Source organism: Lupinus angustifolius, chromosome LG02 (genome assembly GCF_001865875.1).
Source record: "Lupinus angustifolius cultivar Tanjil chromosome LG02, LupAngTanjil_v1.0, whole genome shotgun sequence".
Taxonomy (NCBI): Eukaryota; Viridiplantae; Streptophyta; class Magnoliopsida; order Fabales; family Fabaceae; genus Lupinus; species Lupinus angustifolius.
The window spans coordinates 8,960,129-8,980,491 of NC_032010.1; the positions used below are offsets into that span (position 1 = coordinate 8,960,129).

General features: G+C 34.5%; 2 protein-coding genes across 2 annotated transcripts; one reads left to right on the forward strand and one right to left on the reverse strand.

Moving 5' to 3' along the window:
- On the forward strand, window positions 1,176-6,053 carry LOC109335250 (metal tolerance protein C4). The gene is made up of 13 exons (XM_019571376.1): window positions 1,176-1,589; window positions 1,685-1,739; window positions 2,618-2,750; window positions 2,884-2,939; window positions 3,275-3,389; window positions 3,517-3,574; window positions 3,670-3,788; window positions 3,996-4,115; window positions 4,222-4,323; window positions 4,405-4,477; window positions 5,125-5,192; window positions 5,647-5,707; window positions 5,793-6,053. Exons 1-13 carry the CDS (start codon window positions 1,331-1,333, stop codon window positions 5,933-5,935), a joined length of 1,362 nt encoding a protein of 453 aa, XP_019426921.1. The 5' UTR covers window positions 1,176-1,330; the 3' UTR covers window positions 5,936-6,053.
- Window positions 7,058-14,951, reverse strand: LOC109335257 (mannosyl-oligosaccharide 1,2-alpha-mannosidase MNS1-like). The gene is made up of 14 exons (XM_019571389.1): window positions 14,477-14,951; window positions 13,318-13,365; window positions 12,763-12,951; window positions 12,170-12,282; window positions 11,751-11,816; window positions 11,455-11,626; window positions 10,376-10,465; window positions 9,996-10,120; window positions 9,827-9,892; window positions 9,483-9,591; window positions 9,284-9,382; window positions 8,723-8,803; window positions 8,479-8,649; window positions 7,058-7,653 (listed from the first exon to the last, which is right to left on the reverse strand). The coding sequence occupies exons 1-14, from the start codon at window positions 14,636-14,638 to the stop codon at window positions 7,414-7,416; spliced, it is 1,731 nt and encodes a 576-aa protein (XP_019426934.1). The 5' UTR covers window positions 14,639-14,951; the 3' UTR covers window positions 7,058-7,413.

Genomic DNA, 20,363 nt, shown 5'->3' on the forward strand with positions numbered 1-20,363 from the left:
TAATTTTTAATTTGAATTTTCTACAATTAGTATTAAATTATTATTAACATATAAAATATATAATATAAAATATATAAAAAGTAGGAAGGAAAAAATGTGAGGAGGAGGTGACATGTGACATGAAGAAAAAAAAATGTAAGGAGAAATTGACATGTAGCATAAGAGAGTTTTTTTTTATTATATTGTTAATAGAGAAAAATTAAAATTAAAATAATCTAAATTGTAATATTAAAATTCAGTGCGAAAAATATCAAAAAACTTTGATGAGGTGAAAAAGTACAATTATTATTAGATTAATGGTAAACATTAAATTATATAGATAGATTAATGTAAAGAAATAATTTGAATGTAAAAAATGATTTCAATTTCATCTAATGTTCAATGACTATTACTTTTTAACATAACAAAGCATAGCTGTCGTAAACATTCAATTTTAGTGGGGTAGCGAAGTAAAATATGTGATGAGGAGGAATGTAAGGAGAAAGTGACATGTGGCATGAGGGAAGGAGAAAGTGACATATGTCATTAGAGAGTTTTTTTTATTATATTATTAGTAGACATGAAATATAATTAAGATATTGGGACTATAAAATTGGCTTAATTATTGAGCCTTCTATCTACTTCCTCATTCTTAGATTTTACATAAGTATATAATTCTATTTATACAAATTAAAAAAAGTGAAAACATGGAATAAAGCATAGTTATGAAAATTGTAGTATATCCACACTTCAATAGAAAAATTTGTGAATAATATTATTACCAATATAGTATAATAATTATATTGGTCATCTAACTATATCAATAAAAAATATGGTATATAATAAAATAGAACTATTACATTTGTTTATATTTAAAAAAACATGCTATATCATCAAGTCATGGATTTTGATTGAACAAGTTGTTTAAAAAAAAGTATTTATTATATCATTTATTAGTTTTTTTGACATTAGTGTTAATATAATATATATGTATATTTACTCTCACCAACATGTTTTTAAATTAGAGAACCACTAGTTAAGTCACTATAGGAATGTAGCAATATTCTCATTGGTCCATAAGATATTGATAATACAAAAATAAAGCATAGGACTTTATAAAAAATAAAGAAAAACATTAAAAAAACCTAATTTTTTGGGTGTGATATTAGCCAAAGGCTAAGAAAGTAGTAATGTAATGTAATGGGTGAGGTGATAGAGTTAGTGTTGGTGCATCCATGAGCTACTACTACTACTTCCTTGGTTTTGAAGAGTGATTGATGTAAATAGTGGGAATATTCTGAATCCCTAACCTAATTTTGATTCAGAGAGATTATTCATTCAATTAGCATTGATGCGAATATCATATTACCTTTATCGTTCTCGTTTCCGTCGTTACAACCCTCTTCTTCTTCATCATCACCATCACCATCTCAATTCTCTCTTTCTCAAACCACATAGTGACAGAGACTCATTTTCCACTTTTACCCCTCCTCCTTCACATTATTTACCATCCAATTTTACTCTCTTCAACCCTTCTTCACATTCACGATCTTCACGATTCCTTCTACTTTCGTTTCATTCTCAACCTAATCAATACTCCTCACATTGCAGTACCTACCTTTTTTCCCTATTTTATTTTGTTTTATTTATTTATCATTTTATTATTATCGTTGTTTAATTCAGTTTTTTTCTTGTTTTTTATAAGCTTTTCTAACAAGGGCAAAACAACCTAAGAACATTGAATTCAACGATCGACACAGGTAACTATCTAATTTATCAATTTATTTGTGCTTACCATTTTACATATGATTTTGTTAGATGCAATATTATTGAATTCTTAGCTACCCTACTCTTAATGCACCATTTTCCAATGAAATTATATCTTGGAATTACTTAACCATTGTCATCAGGAAAATGGTCCGTTTGCAAGTTAGATTTTGGAGGGGAAGGAAGGGAAATGGAAGGCTTTATAGTCATCTCACAAGTGTATTTCATAGCTCTCATACCTTTCCTTTCATTCCTCTCTAAAATCCAACTTGCAAATGGTCCCGTATTTACTCTAAAATAAAGGAAGGTCTTGTTAGGAAGTGGTGTGTCTAGTTTGTATTTCGAAAACAACTTAATTAAGTACGTATTCAATAAGCTATTTTCATAAATTTCTATGATAAGCTGAATTTGTTTAGTAATATTACCTATTAGCTTATAGGCTAGTCAATTAGCATATTTGGAAAGAAAAAAGCTAGTGTTGGTGTTTGGTAAATGGGCTTATTTTAATAAGCTACAAGTTTAATAGCTCATATTTGATAAGCTATTTGAATTTTGAGGTACATTATAGGTTTATAAGCTAGGGGATTATGTCATTTTACACTTATTAGCTATCTTATTTATTGCTATTATAAAAAATTGTTCTTATAAGCCCAAATAAACTCTCTATAAGCTCTTCCAAACAACTCATTAATAGATTAAGAAGTAAGGTATTAGTTTCTTAAATAAAAGCTTAACCATTGCCATTACGACAATGGATAGCAAAACTGTTTTATATGCGTAGACTTAAACTCATATATAAAACTTAGCATAGAGGAATGTTCTGTATATCACCATGGCTGCACCTAATTGTTTTCATTGTCCATTATTCTAGTCAGCGGGCTGTCACAACTGCATTGTGGTGTAACTTTCTTGTTTTTTCTCTCAAGTTTGGAGTATGGTTTGCCACCTCCAGCCATGTTATGTTAGCTGAAGTTGTGCATTCAGTTGCTGATTTTGCAAACCAGGTATATTAGTTGACATTCTATAATTAGGGTCCTTATTGTATTCTAGACAGTGGATTTAATCTTTGAGGTAAACTCATTTTATTAATTATTGATTGCAGAGAAACTAATATGTCCCACTTAACTTATTTTGTAGGCACTACTCGCTTATGGTCTAAGTAGCTCAAGGCGCGCACCAGATGCTCTTCATCCGTAAGTCACACATTGTTCATCACATTTGTCACCCTCATTCTGTCACACATTGAGTGTCAAGCTGGTTTACAAAATTCGTTGTGCATCTACATGCTATATGATTCATGAAGTATCATACATCTAGTTGATAATATGCATGTGCATTAATTAAATCTGACTTCAGTGAATTGTGCTTCTGCTACTAATTTGCAAAATTTAACATGCCTCAAATATATGATAATACGATATGTTATTTGTTCCATTTTCATAGCATGAACTGAGACATGGGTTTTGTCCTTGCATGGATTTGAGACTTAATTAGTATGGTTAAACGGGGATGTCTTTCATTTCTACAGTTATGGCTATTCGAAGGAAAGATTTGTTTGGTCTTTGATATCTGCAGTTGGGATATTTTGTCTTGGTTCTGGTGCTACAGTTGTTAATGGATTTCAAAACTTGTGGACTGCACAGGTACTGAACCAGATTAAATTTTCGAAACGAGAACTTTTAATATCTGCTTTTCAAGTTCTAAACAACTTTTATTATTCATTTTTGAATTTTCTATTTAATTTATTAACTTCTGAGTGTTCCCTTTCAGGCTCCTGAAAATATACATTATGCAGCTTTGGTGATATGTGGTTCATTTGTTATTGAAGGTATTGCTGTCTGCATTTCTTTGCAGCGCATTATATTCTGTGTTGTCTATTTCAACCCTTTCCTTCTTTCAACTGCCATTTTCTCTCTTTGCTAGGGGCCTCTCTTCTTGTTGCCATACAGGCTGTCAAGAAAGGCGCAGCCGCAGAGGGAATGAAATTAAGAGACTATATTTGGCGTGGTCATGATCCTACATCTGTTGCTGTAATGACAGAGGTAACTTATTGCAATTAATCATCTTTAGTTCCTGGAACATGTTTTTGATACTTAGGGTTTAAACAAGAATTGTTGATACATCAATAAAAAATAAAAAAATCTGAGTCTAGAAATAAGGGTTTTGAATAACATGTATTCCTGATCACTTTAGTAATGAATCAAGATTCTGTCTGGTTGTTTTTTCTTACAACTGTTAGCAAAATACAGGATGGTGCTGCAGTAACAGGCCTTCTTATTGCTGGGGCATCGTTGGTTGCCGTGAATGTTACTGGAAATGCCATTTATGATCCCATAGGCTCAATCGTAGTCGGCAACTTACTTGGACTGGTAAAGAGGGTTCAGAAGACAGCAAATTTCCCTAGCCTTTTGATTTCAGAAAGAATGGAGTTGGTATTTTATTTTGATTCAATTTCATGCCGAGTTAACCATGCAGGTAGCCATATTTCTTATCCAGAGAAATCGGCATGCTTTGATTGGTAGAGCTATGGATGACAATGATATGGAGAAAGTACTCCAGTTTTTGAAAAACGACCCGGTACATGCATGCCAGTTTCTTGTGAAACTGCATTATAACTTTTGTCTCATTCATTTGACAAAGGTTAATTTTATGCTTTAGGTTGTAGATGCCCTCTATGATTGCAAAAGTGAAGTCATTGGGCCTGGATTCTTCAGATTTAAGGCAGAAATAGGTTACCCTCCATATCATTGTTCTTGATTCTATGATGTTAAGTTCTGGATATAATTCTAAATTTTACCTTCATTGAAATATATCATGTGGGGGTGAGCCTTGGCCAATGGTAGGGTTTGCTTGCCTTGTTACCTCGGAGGCCATGGGTTCAAATCCCGGAAATAGTCTCTTTGCTTGCGAGGGTAAGGCTATGTACATTTACCCTCAATACACCCCAGTAGGTGGGAGCCTTGTGTACTAGGCCACCCTTTTATGTCAAAATATATCATGTATGGTCTTGACAGTTATTGACATGAAAATACTCCTATTTTAATAAGAATATTTCTAGTCCAGTTCAAAATGAAATCTTGCAATAATTATGGTTTGCTGTTATTTAGACACCTTTTACTAGTTATTTACCATGCTATACTTCTTGAGTTTCAATTTACATATTGCCATAGTGGGACTACTTTTGCACTATGTTTGTCCATTTTTACTATCTATTAGAATGAGGTATCAGAGGTCCAGAACCATAGAGTAAGTTGGACATTTGTATGTAATAAATTGTCACTGTCTACAACTACATCCATAATCATGATAAATTCATGTTAACAATTAAGCATGATGATATTTCCTTGTTAATCTGATCAATCTTGGTTGTTTGAACAGATTTTAATGGAGTAATGGTGGTGCAAAACTATCTTAAAAGGACTGGATGTGAAGAGTGGGCTAGTCAGGTTGATACTCTCCACTTAATTTATGATGTTCATGTAAATCTTTGACAATGTGATGTCTGCACTGCTCTTCTTATTATTAGTCACTTATTATGCTGCATTTTATTACATACTAGTGAAACCTGAATGCATTGGCACCAATTGAAAATATTTGCATTGGCATTTAAAATTAATATAATGTGGCTATTGGGGCATAACCAATCTAGGACTCTAGGTTATCTCTTCTTTTCAAGACATTGATAACAACAAAAGTTGCATTACCCTGGCAATGCATGGTTCAGTTTTTTTTGACACATAACTTCCAAGTTGATTTAGGTTGCATTTGGATGAACTTAATTAAACACTTTTCAATCTATTTCGATAAGTCGTTCTCAAGAGCTCAAATAGGCTCTTCCAAATGCCCTTTAAGAACTACTGAGCCTAGTGATTTTAAGCTGTTAACTTGTATTATTTATAGTTTCGAGAAGCTACAAAGCAAGGGGATGATGCTGCCTTGATGAGGATTATGTCAAATTATGGTATGCTAAACTTAATTCTTGCAATCATTTTATTTAGTTGGTGATTGAGAAACAATTACATGGTTATGGTTGTAATCTGTGGCAGGTGAGGAAGTAGTTACAGCATTAGGAAGTGAAGTGGATAGATTAGAGACAGAGATACAGAATCTAGTCCCTGGTATTAGGCATGTTGATATTGAGGCTCACAATCCAGTAGATGTAACCTTGTCAGCTGAAACTTCTAGATAATTTCACCTTTCAATGTTTTGTTTACATTCATTTACATTGAATCATTTCAGGCCTTGTTCCTGAAGGAAATACCATAATTATTTAATGAATCCACTATCATCATCATCATCATTGTATCCGATTTAGCGAGCTAAACCCTTCTCCATTAGCACTTATGTTTTAAGAAGCTAAGGCAAAAGTGAATGGGAAAAAAAATAAGAAATAGGAAGTGAGCTCATAACCTTTCTGAACATGGCTGAGTAATTCTTTAGTTCTTAGAATTTGGCCTGCCAAGATTATGTCAATTGCAAATTTTTTGGGTGGGATGCAAACCAAATTTAGTCAATTTCGGATTTTGTTATCCATTTGCAATTTTATTTTGAATCGCTTTGAATATGAACACACCTAGGAATGCATTTTAGCATAAAAATATAGCTCCAAGACTTGCATTACATAGTAGATTAACACTATTTTTCTTAATTGGGCTCAATTTAGGTGTTTTCTTCATCATTTTACTGTGTTTAAATTTTTAATAGATGTACGAAGATCTAGAAATGTGAATCTATAACATCCCACAACTAACAAAATCTAAGCATTAATCTACCATTGGCTTAATCATTGAATCATCTTTTAATGTTACTTTCTCACTCTAACCCAACCAGTGTCCACATCAAAAACTGGTCCAATAAAAGTTAAAATTTAGTTATTAAGTATTTTTCTGACCAATCATAAGCGCATGGAGTGACACAAAGTGTGGGACAACAGATGTGCTCCTGTCTAATAACAGCCAGCAAAAGATGAAAGTTTTATTTGATTCTGAGAATGGTTGAAGACCGAGAATCATCCTAACCAATGCAGATTGAAAGGGGTGAAATGAAGTAGCTAACCAGTAAAAGCACTATCTTGTACTGCATAACATGTCATAACTGAGCAAAAAACAGTGCATGAGCTACCATCAAACAATAAAAAATATGCCATCAGATGCATCAGGCTTCACTTGATTGAGTATAAGGAGTATAAATATATACAGTCTTAGTAAACAGAAATGTTGTTTTTAGGATTTGAACAAGCAACAACCTTGCCATTGCGATAAGGCTTGCCATCACACACCAATGGATAAAAATAAATGAGATAGGAAAAAACTTAGGGAATAACTGTTTTCTATTGAATGCTTACGTAATATATGCCTCAGCTCAGATGCATAAACTGTGCAAGTGATGTTCTAAAATTTTCTTCCAGAAAAAAAATTAAGGACAACCTATTCACGTTAAAATTCAAAAGGGTCATTCATCAACAGAAGGTCAAGTCACCCTGAATCAACCCCATTGTGTAAGAACTTGAACCTATTTCCTATATCATTGCCTACCATCTGAAGCCGAGGGAACCCCTCCCGACTCCGAGCTTCCGGACAAGGGAATGCTGGCAGCTCACAAGATGACTATTCTTATTGAATGCTGACAAAAAAGGCTGACTCAGCAATGTTAGAGAAGAATGGAGATCTAACCCACCAGACCTTCCTTCCGGCCAAGTAATCTGGAAACAGCTTTGCTCTTCTCATTTGAGTTCTCAACATGCCCCCCTTCATTCCTTGCCACTATCCTCAGAGGGTGGGCTTCTGTGTTGAATACCCATTGATCTAATGGGATGACTGAAGAAGGTGAAAAGAGAAGATAAAGATACTTCAAGGTCTCAGCAAGGAAGAAGCTTTGCATCATGTTGTCTTTGACACCACTATTAACCTGAGAACAAGTAGTGTTACCATGTGAGTATGCAAATTAACTGCGTAAGGATATTAAGTTTGCTAGAAGAAACAACCTCTTCCCTTGCGAGGGTAAGGTTGTTTACATCTATCCTCCCCAGAACTCACTAGGCGGGAATCTTGTGCACTAGGCCGTCCTTTTACAGTTTGTTTAGGAAATTTGGAGGGGAAATAACATTTAGTTTATCTCCCTTTGTTTGGTTGGGAGGGAAGAGTAAGTGCAAAAAATATTCTAGCAATTTTCCATCCCTCCAAAACCTCTCAATTTTGGAGGGAAGAAAAAAATAGGAGTGGAGGGATTTTGACCCCATTATTTTCCCTCTTCTTCCCTCCAAATTTATGTATCAAGGCAAGGGGCTTTACTTAAAAACCATTCCCTCCTCTCCCTTTATTACCATCCAAAAGTTAAGCCCTCCATTAGAAAAGGCATATAAGATGCTTTCATAATCTACCAAAGTGGTTAATTCATAAAGGCATTTCTTAACCACAAATAATTCTAATTTCTAACTTTAAAGGGGAGATGCTTGGTAAAAAAAGGGTGGCCCATTGCATGAAGCTCCCACCTAGTGCAGTATGGGGAGAGTAAATGAACAAAGCCTTACCTCGGCAAGCATAGAGTCGGTTTCCAAAATTTGAACCTATGACCTCCACGTCAAAAGGCAACAACCTTACCCATGACCTCCACGTCAAAAGGCAATAACCTTACCGTTGCGCCAAGATCCACCCTCTAAATTGGAGGTACTTAATACAAAATAATACTAATGCAAACACAACATTATTAAATGTGAAATTGAGATGTGCTTACATCCTTCAGTCCAACATAGCCTGATTCTACGCGTGAGTTCTTCTCAAAAGCTTGAAATATATTCCATCCCCATTCTTGGTATGTCTTGTTGCCAGTTAGACGCCACAGGTAAAAGAGTGATTCAACTGTCTCCGGCCTTAGTATGTTCCACGATGTACCCACACTCATGTCCTTTAAAATTCAATTTTTTTTTTCAGATGATACCATTTTCAAATTGCACATTACAAATTATCGAATAACTAACCTGTCCGGGATGAAAGAAATAGTTCTCTCCAGCCAATTTTGTCGGAGTGGATTGATAGAAGTTATAGCATGTCCAAGCAAGCTGCAAAGAAAGCCATATACAATCACAACCAGAGAAGAAATACAACACTGCAATCCCCTATTGGTTGTCTCAAATATTAAAACATCAGTGACTGTTTCTATTCACATTGGAGAATTATTTAAAAGACAATGTAATTCTTAGTTAACGCAGCGAGACAAACATTCTCTCTTTTTGGCTAATGACAATTTCCTTTTAACAAGAAATTGAATACAACTCTTCCTCAAAGGAAAAATAGATTGCAACAGCACCCCCCTATAGTCCTAAAAATATGCTTTAGAACTTCAAATAGATGCTAATCTAGCTGAGAGCAAAACATATATATGAAATTGACGACATCAGAATTTGAATACAACCAATTCAACAATTACTAATCACGAAAATATGGGTAACTTATACTGATGTGAAAAATGTATAGTAAATTGTAAGGGCAAGACCAAAATAAATCGATCAAGAGAACATGCATATTATATGAAAACATACCTCTTCTGCAAGTGACAGAACCTTCTGCGACTTATCAGGACCAAAACCAGATGATCCCAAAGCAAGCATCCCTGGCGCAAAGCACGCTAGTTCATCCATCTGCAGGTATTCAGTTGAATGAAAAATGATCTTAACGCCCAAAATATCATATCGTAAATACTAAATGAGACAATACCAGTATCACAATGCAATATCATACTTTGTCTGAGAGAGAATCTCCATCCTTCTCACATATATAAGTAAAAGATGATGGTGTTGATCTCCGAATCAAAGTTAATAAACCATTCATTGATTTCTCCCACATATCTCTGTTTTCAACATTCCAAGAAGAAACAGGAAAAACAATTAAATCAGTTACAGAACTCTTCAGATTTCCAAATCATTAGCTTCTTATGCTAACTTAACTTTTGAAGGAAAAACGAAACACCGTTCACCACAAAAAATTGAAGACTAACATATTTAAAGATTCTTTCATGTATCAAGGGAACTAAAATTCCAACTATATAAGGAAAAAATGTGAGAAAATAGGTGCATTGTTCTCACCTATAATTTTTTACAGCTGATGTCTTATTCCCCTGTATCCATACTTTGAGCAAGTATTCATAAAAACTGCAATGAGATTGTATCAACCACAACCCAGACCATATTAACAAATACAGATTTTTGCTAGTTATATATCATGCAAAAGAAGGTCATCAAATTGCATTAATACCTGTCACCCATGGCACCAAAGGTGATGGGAGAAGAAACTGTTGTTCCACTGTTAGGATCAATGTAAATAGGAAGTAATCCATCTTCCGGAAATATTTTATTAAGCTGTGTAATTACATTCTCTACCTGGAACAGCAGGGTGCAAAACCAATCAGTGCATTGTTAGAAAAACAACATGGCACAATGCACTTAGGCATGTGCTTAAATATACCAGTCGGGCTCTAAGAATGTAGGAAGAAGGCCAGCGGCAAAATTATAAACAAACTAGCATCAATTAAGGATGTTTTTAACACATAAAAGGAACAAAAATGTAAACAATGCTCCCCTCTCGTCCAACCTATTGTCTTCAAAAATTGTATATATAGAATCAGAGTTAAAAACCTTTTGCTGATACTTCGGATCTCCAGTTCTTTGAGATAAAGCTATGAATTCTAGTTGTTCAGTGCCAGAATCTGCCAAAATACTGTCACCCTTGGAAAAAAATGGAGAGGAGGTTTAGAGACACCAATAATGTAGCTAGTGATCAACTGAGGCATAACCAAGAATCCAAAACTATTTCACAAATGAAAATCAAATAATTAAAAAACCAAGAGAACTAACATAGGAAGTTATCATCTAAATTCAGACGTGTCAATGATATTTGCAATTTGAATCGGCCAGAATTTATACCTTTAGTGCAAACATACCAAGACAAAATATTAACCTTTTATGATAACATAAGAAAATAGTAAATATGGTGACTCAATGCTTATCCAAAAAGATCATAAAATTGTGTTATATTTAGAGGGTGAGCCTCGCCACAACAATAAGGTTGCTACTTGAAGGCCATGAGGTCAGATGTTCAAATCCTAGACACAGTCTTTCCACTTGCGGGGTAAGGGTGTTTACATATACCCTCCCCAAACCCCACTAGTATGCGCCACACTTTTTATTTTCTAGTTAAACTTATGTTTCTTGAAAAAAAGACCCCACAAAAGCTAATTTTGAGTGTTGAGATCAAGGAGAAGCTATTGAAACATAAAATAGCTTCATTTTTCACAGAAGATTTTATATAAGAAGCTCATAAAAAGCCCTTCCATTATAAGTTAATTCAAACCAGCCCTTAATAGCAGATTCAATCTAATCAACCTAGCAATAATATATTTTTTGAAAACCAATCTTAAGCTTCGTAAGTGACTTATAACCTCAATCTCTACGGGTAATAAAACTATAAATAATCACAGGTATCTTCAAATTATAGGTTGTTAATATGAAGGACCATAACCCATAATATCACAACAGTTCAAATCCTGAGAGCGACACCTATTGGGATGGGTAGCCACACACACCGAAAGAGATTAGTTCCTTACCCATAGGGTAAGGGAATACCCTTAGTTATACAAAAAAAACATGAAAGCAATATCCCAAATCCCCTAGTGTTGAGTAAGATTGAAATGCATACACAAAATTATATAACTTACTCCAGTCCAACCAGGATTGTGCGCATCTCCATGTGACAAGTTGATGATGTTATAAGGAATTCCTGTAGATGTATTCCATGCAGGCAGCAATCTGTCTGCAATGTCTCTAGCCTTGTCGAGGAAAACTTTGTCCCCCGAAAGATCATATGCACTAAGAAGGCCACCTACTACTCTGGGTTTTGGTGGAAATAAACCAACAAAAGGAAAAAATTAAAAAACATAAAAACACAATTTTAGTTGTGGAAAACAATTACGAAGAATGGACTTTAACTGCAAAGTAAACCATACAAATCAACCTTATGGTTGTCTCGAAAACGCTTGCTTCATAGTTCTTGTTAAAATCCAAAGAGCTTGAGACCCACCTTATCAGAATATGACAAGAAATTCAATGAAACATAATATAGAGTACCATAATTGAACATTAAACAAACGATATAGCAAAGCAGTGGAAACAAACTTAATCAACCTCCACATATAAATTTTAAAAAATAAAATAAAAAGTAACCAAGAAGTCAAAAATGGACAACAAATATGTATAAGGAATCAAATTTTAGGAATCAAAGCATAATCACCATGAATTTTGCATCCAGGAGAGCACTTAATTTAATAGACAAGAAATATTCAATGTCACCGCCATTGGTTCCAAACAAAATATAGAATAGAAAAAATTAATAATGGTACGATGCTAATGTATAGGGTCAAAAGTTACGCTCACTCTTTTGCCTTCTCAAACTGTTCATGGAGACCCATAATGTATAGTGTATCAAGAGAATCTATTAAAGTTGCTCCAAGACCTCCAAAGCTATTGACACCACTCTTCGACTGTGGCTGGTAGAAGCAAGAAAATAGCCATTAATCATGAAATATAAATTTCAAGAACAAATAATTTAGTTATTTCTACACAAAAACAAACTTGCCTTTATCATGCATTTAAGAACAGGCATGTAGTAGTACAAGAAAATATTTGTGATTTCATATTGGCACTATGACCACATCACTCTATTAAATCGAATATGCAATGAAGGCTAAAGAAAGGAAGATCGAAATGGTATCAGCACAAGTTTAAAAGTTTGTCATCCTCTCACTGACTAATGGCTTAAAGGCAAAAGTTTTTTTAAAATTTGTTTGGGAGCAAAAATATGAGTTAATTGAATCCCGATCTAGCAATAGATCGAAAAGATTTACTTCAAAGGAAATAAGCTAAACTTATAGCACTACAACAGAATAAGATTCCCTGGGAAACCCATATAAAACTATGGTCAAATAAAAATTAATAGGCTGATTGTTTAGAATAGAGATTCATCACACCTGTAGCTCATCTTGGCCCCATGCATACTTCTCGTAAGATCCCCAAGCGTGAAGCATTGCTTCTTTTACCTTTTCTCTTCTCTGGGTGTCAATGGGGTCATCTGGGACATCTTTAATGGGCTTTACGTTTTTTCCCTCCAAGCCAATCTTCCCAACAGTACCACCTTGGGCATTATTTAAATCTTCCAACTGAAACAAGTCCAATTTTTAGCCCCCAAAGATTAATTTATTAAAATAATAAATAAAAAAAGTTTCATAGAAAATAGGAAATTATCGGGTAAGAAGCATGCGCTGTAAAACAGCCACAAGGAAAGGAGACGCTAACTAACAGCAACATGGTAGCATTTAGCTTAAGGTGAGATTGAATGAGAAATGATATTTCATATTGGATGATTTTAATCAGTTTGAAGCCGGATTTATTAGACGGTACCAAATGTATTAAGGCCCTTTTCATTGCTAGTGCTAGTTCGTGAAATAAAATGTAATGTTTTGGGGAAACTAAATACCGGTGTAAATGTAGTGAAAGAAGCATCATATACACTGATAGTTTCTTACCAAATTATGCAAATCTGCCAATTCTTTCCGTAAGTCAGCAACTTCAACCTGTATTTCACAGAAAAATTATATAGTAAGCAGTGGTGAAAATACGATATTGAAAAGACAAAAATATTCCAAAAAAATACCTCAGTCTCCATTTATAAACAAAGTTACACTGAACATGAAAACAAAGTTGTACTCTGAAATCATCATAAGCTTATTGATACCTTACACGAAGGTTATAAAGCTATTTTCACAAGCTTTTTTTCATAAGTTGTTCTCATAAGCCCAAAATAAACTTTATATAAGTTCTTTCAAATGCCTTCACAGTAACGGAACATCCTCTATGACCATAAATGTAATCATGATCTGTTAGGAACCCAGGAAAAGAAAACTGAGAAACGACCACTTATATTGAGCGACTGAGAATAGGAGAAAGGACTCTCCTCCAAGGGTTGCCCCTTTAACAACCAAACAGAAGCCTTTTTTACAGGAGACTATAGTACCCAACTACCCGATGCCTCCTCGACCATATCCTCAATTCATATCATTCTAACTAACTAAACAGCTAACTAGTTCCCATAACTAACTTAATGTTCTAACTATCCTCCTAACACGATCTGAAAACACAACACCGAGTTTCCATTACGTGTTAGCAAAACTATCCACAATTCCATGTCATAAAAAGGGCAAACAAAAAATCAGATCCATAAACAAAATTATACGCGGAATAAAGTTGAAATGGAGCACACAAAGTTTAAAAGAAGTAGAAGTGGGAGAGTAAAGCACAATTGGGGGTAATACTAGATGACCAGAAACATGATCACAATCTCAAAATGCAACACTGGATTTCCATTAGGGGACATTTGGAAGAACTTGTAGAGTGCATATTCGGAGAAACTTATGAAAGTAAGTTCTTTTTAGCTCATTCTAAAAAGCTTATTTTAAAAACACTTAATTAAGCTGTTAATCCAAACACATCCTCAGTGCTGGCAAAATCATCCATATTCCATAACATAATTCCATATCATAAAAAAAGAGACAAAAACAAATCAGATCCATAAACAAAATAGTATACAACATTTGAATAAGTTACTGATAGAGAGCACAAAATCTAAGAAGAAGAACAGAACTAATAGATAGTAAAACACAATTAAGGGGTTAGTAGTAGTAGTACCTGGTGCTCTCTGAGTAGAGTTTGACGATCCCAAACAAAGAAAGAAACAAAAACAAAAGCAATGAATAACAAAGCTAAACGCTTTGGTCTCTTGAGATAATAAGAAGGATGAAAACACCTCCATTTGCTACTTATCGATGCTGATCTGTTCCCTCTAGCCATTTTCCAACAATACCCACAAACCAAAGATACAAACTTTGGATTTGGTTTGTAGAAAAAGAAGATGGGTGTTTGTTAGTTGATGAAAAATTGGAAAAAAAAAACCCTTTTTGGCTTGAAATCTACGTTTTTTTGTTTGTTTGGGGAGTTGAATATAAAAAGGAAAAGTGGAGGAATTGGATTGGTGACTAAGTGAATGATGCAAAATTACTTACCAGGAATTTAATTCACCAATCAGACCTAAATCAAAGTGACAAGGGAAGAGTGAAATATGGTCAATGATGGATCCCATTAAACTCAACTCAAGTCAATTTCTTTCTGGTAAACATGCTAACATCTCCTCACTCTCACCCTTAATATATGGAAAATGTTACTCTCTTCTAAATTTTTCTATCTAGAAAATAATAAAATAATAAATGTTAAAAACTGAAATTTTATTTTTATTTTTTTATTGATAGAATGATATATTATTACTTTTGGTATAAACATGTATTCTTGAAAATTTTGGTGTTATTTTTTAAAGTATAATAACAATGTTAGTTAAAAATTTATATATGATTAATATATTATCAATTATCAACTATGTATATTATTTATATCTAAAAGTTAAAGTCAAAGTCAATAAAAATTAAGTAAGAATAACATATGATATAATGATAATATAAAAATCTCTTATATTTTTAATGCATACATCAATTCTTCTATTTTTTATATATCACCTTACACTTTTTATGGAACATTTATTATTTTTTCTCCATTTATTTTTAATAAAAGTTTTGATTATATTTAATTTTTAATGAGATTTTAAATTAATGAGTTAAATAAAAAGTGGATAAAATTGTAATATTAGAATATGTAATTTTTAAAAAAATTATTTTATTGGTATGTGTAATTTAATGAAAGTGTAGAAGATGGAGTATCAAGATATAAGACCGTTAAGTATTAGTTCTATAAATCCAAGCACATAATGAGTAGTAGGGGTGAGTAAAACCTGATTACGGTCGGGTTCGGGTTGACTGATTCAGTTCGGGCCAAAATAAGATTAGGTTTTATTGGATCTAGGGCCAAGTTCGAGTTCAAAAATGATATCCAGATAATATTTAGGATTGGTAAGAGACAATCATGATGAGACTCATAGTCACTCATTCATCATGTTTGTATGTATGACTATCCAATTGTGTATTGAGTAATAACATCATTTTCGTCAAAAATATCATTGATTCTCTAATTTTTTTGATCATATTACATGATTAACAATATTTATACATATATCATTTCATATGTCAAATTAAATATTCATAGTAATAAATAATATTGAGAAGACTTTATCTAAAATGGTATGCATTATATTTAATCAAGTCTAGTTCGAGTTCAAAGGCTGATCCGATCGACATTTGGAGTTGGATTAGCTTAAGGTCTAGGGTCAGATTCAAGTTTAAAAAAATTGATTCAACCAACATTTAAGGTCGAATAAGAGATATATCTTATTCGATCTAACCCGTCCCATGCTCATCCCTAATGAGTAGGTGACATGAGGTGAGTTGGGGATGACAATATAATGGTGAAGGGATAAGGTGGACTGGTATGGTGGTACTATAATGTGGGTAATGAAAAGATGAGTTATTGGATATTAAGTTCATATAATCCAAGCACATAATGAGTAGTAGGGTGAGTAAAACTTGATTAGGGTCAGGTTCGAGTTGAGTGATTCAGTTCGGGCCATAATAAGATCAGGTTTCATTGGATCTAGGGTCAGGTTGGAGTTCAAAAATGATATCCAGATAATATTTAGGATTAGTAAGGGACAATCATGATGAGACTCATAGTCACTCATTCATCATGTTTGTATGTATGACTATCCCATTGTGTATTGAGTAATAACATCATTTTTGTCAAAAATATCATTGTTTCTCTAATTGTTTTGATCATATTACATGATGAACAGTATTTATACATATATCATTTCATATGTCAAATTAAATATTCATAGTAATAAGTAATATTAAGAAAACTTTATTTAAAATGGTATGCATTATATTTAATCGAGTCTAGTTCGAGTTCAAAGGCTGATCCCATCGACATTTGGAGTTGGATTAACTTCAGGTCTAGGGTCGAATTCAAGTTTAAAAAAATTGATTCAACCAACATTTAAGGTCGAATAAGAAACATATCTTATTTGATCCAACCCGTCCCATGCTCACCCCTAATGAGTAAGTGACATGAGGTGAGTTGGGGATGACAATATAATGGTGAAGGGACAAGGTGGAGTGGTGCGGTGGTACTATAGTGTGGGTAATGAAAAGAGGAGTTATTGGATATTAAAGTTCATATAATCACATGTATTTATTTGGGAAGCACATCTGTTATCTTATTTCATGTGTCAGGAGGTATAATTGACTATAAAATATTTAATAATTATAATTTTAACTTAAATAATTTTTTTCAACCAATTAAAGTTGATAGTACTTGGAGTGATACAAAAAGTGAGACAATATATATACTTCCATTCATTAGTTATTTAGGAGCTAAACATGATAGAAGAGTAATAAATGATAACTTGTCTCTCAACTTATTAGTGATAAGTATCTAGAGCCACATCTATTGTCCTAAGATATGTACTACTTTATGTACCATTTGTTTTTCATTGGTTAAAAAATAAAACACGAATTTAATATATATTAACTTTTATTTTCTGATCAATAAAAATGAAGAGATACATAAAGTGGTGATATACATCTTGGGAGAGAAGATGTGTTCCCATAACTATCTTATATTACATTGCTGTCTCAACCTCCAATTTTAATGCATATGAACACTAATATATATTTGAAGAGCCTACTAGCCAACCTAAGCATGTTGGCCCAAGTAACAACAGACTTAGTTTCTCTTTACTATAATAATGACCTCAAACTTGCGTTAATGGAAAAAATATGCGTAGAGAGTTTGAGATATGATATTCCAGAACATGCAATGCTATTATACTTAAGAAAATGTCTCATGATCTAGCAATGAGCAAATCTCCAACTTTGAATCTAGAGAAGAGTAAATCTCAACAATGAATCTACTTAACTATAGGTGACAATTACATTTCACTAAGGTAAAAGCTTGGTATCTATTTCACAAATGAATTTGTATCTCATTCCAAAATCCAAGCCCAAACATCCCCAAACTATTCCTAGTTGGCAGAAGGATTACATCATGAAATAGTGATTGATTATTTTCTCTCTCGTTATAACCAAATCTCCTTTTGTATAAGATTCCATCAAATGTATGGTTGAGATCATTTTAAGTTTCTCTTTGCTTTCCTATATAAACTATTCTAAGATGATGATCAATATATGGATGATGAATATTTAGTAAATTGCTAGTGACAAAATTTCATTTTCTTCTAAAATATCAATCTGTCTAACATTTTGGTGCTTTCATTTCTTTCTCAATGCCTCCCAAAACCTCTAAAAAAGAACCTAATGACTCCACATCTCAGCTGCTGATTGAGAAATTAAAGGAAAATCAAGAACAACATGATACTATTGTTCTTCACAACATAATTGGAAAACTTTCTGAAATATGGTTTGTTGTCGCTCTACCCCCTAATCCAACCTTAGGATCACATGTTCATCTCTCTTTCTCTCATCTAACTCATCACAACCCCACCCCTACACTCCACTCCCCCACTAGCCATAATAATCCACAACCACCACTCCCCTATATGCCTTCACCCTCATCCCAATATCCCCAACCACAATTCCATTTGCCCACCCCCCAGCCAGCACCAAACCCCCTACCATCACCAACCACAACCTAGACCACCTAAATTACAGCTCATGCCATTTGATGGGTTGGAACCCTTGGACTGGATCTTTCAGGCGGGATAATTCTTCCAACTCTACCTAGTTCTGTCGGACCAGCAGATGCCCATGATCTCCTTCTATATGCAAGGAGAAACACTCAATTGGTTTAAATGGATGTTTCATAACTCCAAACTCTCTGACTAATACACTTTTACCAGGGATTTAGAGACCCGTTTCGGTCCATCTGCTTACACAAATCATCAAGCAGAACTTTTCAAACTTAAGAAATATGTGTGTGTGGCCAAGTACCAATAACAGTTCGAGAAACTATGCAACATGATATGGGGCTTATCTTAGGAAAGTATTATAAATTTCATTACTTTTGGGCTTTTACCTAAGATCCGGCATGAGTTAGCTATACTACACCCTACTACAATTTCTGAGGCCTTGAGCTTAGAAAAACTGGTTGAAGTCAAGGTCCGAGATTCCAGTTGGCCTCCTCTTAAACCATCCAGATTCCCCCCCCCCCTTTCAAAACAAACACCTTACCTAAACCTCAACCCAATACCTCAAACCCCTCACCAGCATGCCCATCCACTATAAAACTCCCCATTAGACAGTCGTCTACTACTCAGATGTAGGACCGTCGCGCTCAAGGGCTATGCTATAATTGTGATGAAAAGTTTTTCTCAGGACATCGATGCTAGCCTAAGAAATTTTTGTTGATGCTAGAGGACTGCTCCCCCCCTAAACCACGAGGCTGATTTAGATGATCTTGATTCCTAAGGGGTAGATCAGACCATGCCAACAACTTTGCCTTATGTTGATGATCTCATTCACTTTCACATTTCAGATCAAGCACTCAGTGGCCAACTCTCTCCTAAGACCCTTAAATTTTCTAGGGTCATTAGTGGCCAACTTCTCAAAAACATTGCGGAAAATGGGTAAATTTTTTTTTTGAAATGGTGATGTGTAAAATTGTATCCTTTTAAAACTTTCCTTTTCCGGGACATCACTTTAAGTAACTCAAACGCGGAAAACCAACTTATCGTTATCGAATGATAACTTAACCTGATTCACAATTTCCTAAATAAACAATGCATATAAACGGTTAAGTCATAATTAGTTCTTACAAATTGGGTCAACAAAGGCGGAAACTACATCGCCACTAAACATATACAAAATCCACATACACACAACCCCATCAAACAAAAGGGGACATCGACTGGCCCACAAGCCGACTCAAAAGATTCCAGGAATGCTGGACCCCTCACTCGGATCCTCTTCCTCTTCTGAGTCAGACACGAGGTCGATCACCTCCACCGAACTCTCGACATTCACAAGTTCAATGACCTCGTCTTCCTCCTCCTCTTCCTCCACTTTGTTATGCCATATCCCAGCGGCATAATTCGGAGGTGAGGACATTCTCAGAACCGGAGTCTTCTTGCAGGGACCTCCTCCAAGAACCCGGCTCTTCTGAGCTTTGCTGGATGATGGAGCATCCAAACAATCTGACCACGTCCTCCGACCATGGGAGGGAGCAGCGCCATCACCCCTGATTGGCAGATCTCGAAGCCCATCATCTGGAGTCCTCAGCCTCCTTGGTGGCAAGGTGAAGGAAGCATCAATGTAGGGGTCAGGATGAGGGATCATCATCGATGACCTGTTGCACACCATGTGCAACGACAGACCGCAGGGGCCTGTGTATGTGTATCTGTGTCCATCACTATCTCATTGTCCCGTCGGGGACATCGTGAAGTGATAGCCGCAGATGTGGGTGCTGTTGTTGGCCATCTGCATAGCAAACATATACAAAACAAGAACAATACAACAGAGAGTAAGACATCTAATGAACATAAATTCATTGACGGCGTGGACTTACTCAGAATATCACACTCAGACATAAGATATATTTAAACATATAATTCATCATTTAT

Bases quoted from the DNA above. Each gene is read 5' to 3' on its own strand.
- LOC109335250 (XM_019571376.1), top strand. From the start codon at position 1,331: ATGCGAATATCATATTACCTTTATCGTTCTCGTTTCCGTCGTTACAAC. The intron at 1,590-1,684 runs GTACCTACCTTT...GTTTTTTATAAG, and splicing joins TCAATACTCCTCACATTGCA to CTTTTCTAACAAGGGCAAAA. The intron at 4,324-4,404 runs GTACATGCATGC...TTTATGCTTTAG, and splicing joins AGTTTTTGAAAAACGACCCG to GTTGTAGATGCCCTCTATGA.
- LOC109335257 (XM_019571389.1), bottom strand. From the start codon at position 14,638: ATGGCTAGAGGGAACAGATCAGCATCGATAAGTAGCAAATGGAGGTGT. The intron at 10,466-11,454 runs GTAAGTTATATA...TTTTTTTCCAAG, and splicing joins ACAATCCTGGTTGGACTGGA to GGTGACAGTATTTTGGCAGA. The intron at 9,893-9,995 runs GTATTAATGCAA...ATCTCATTGCAG, and splicing joins TTTGGTGCCATGGGTGACAG to TTTTTATGAATACTTGCTCA.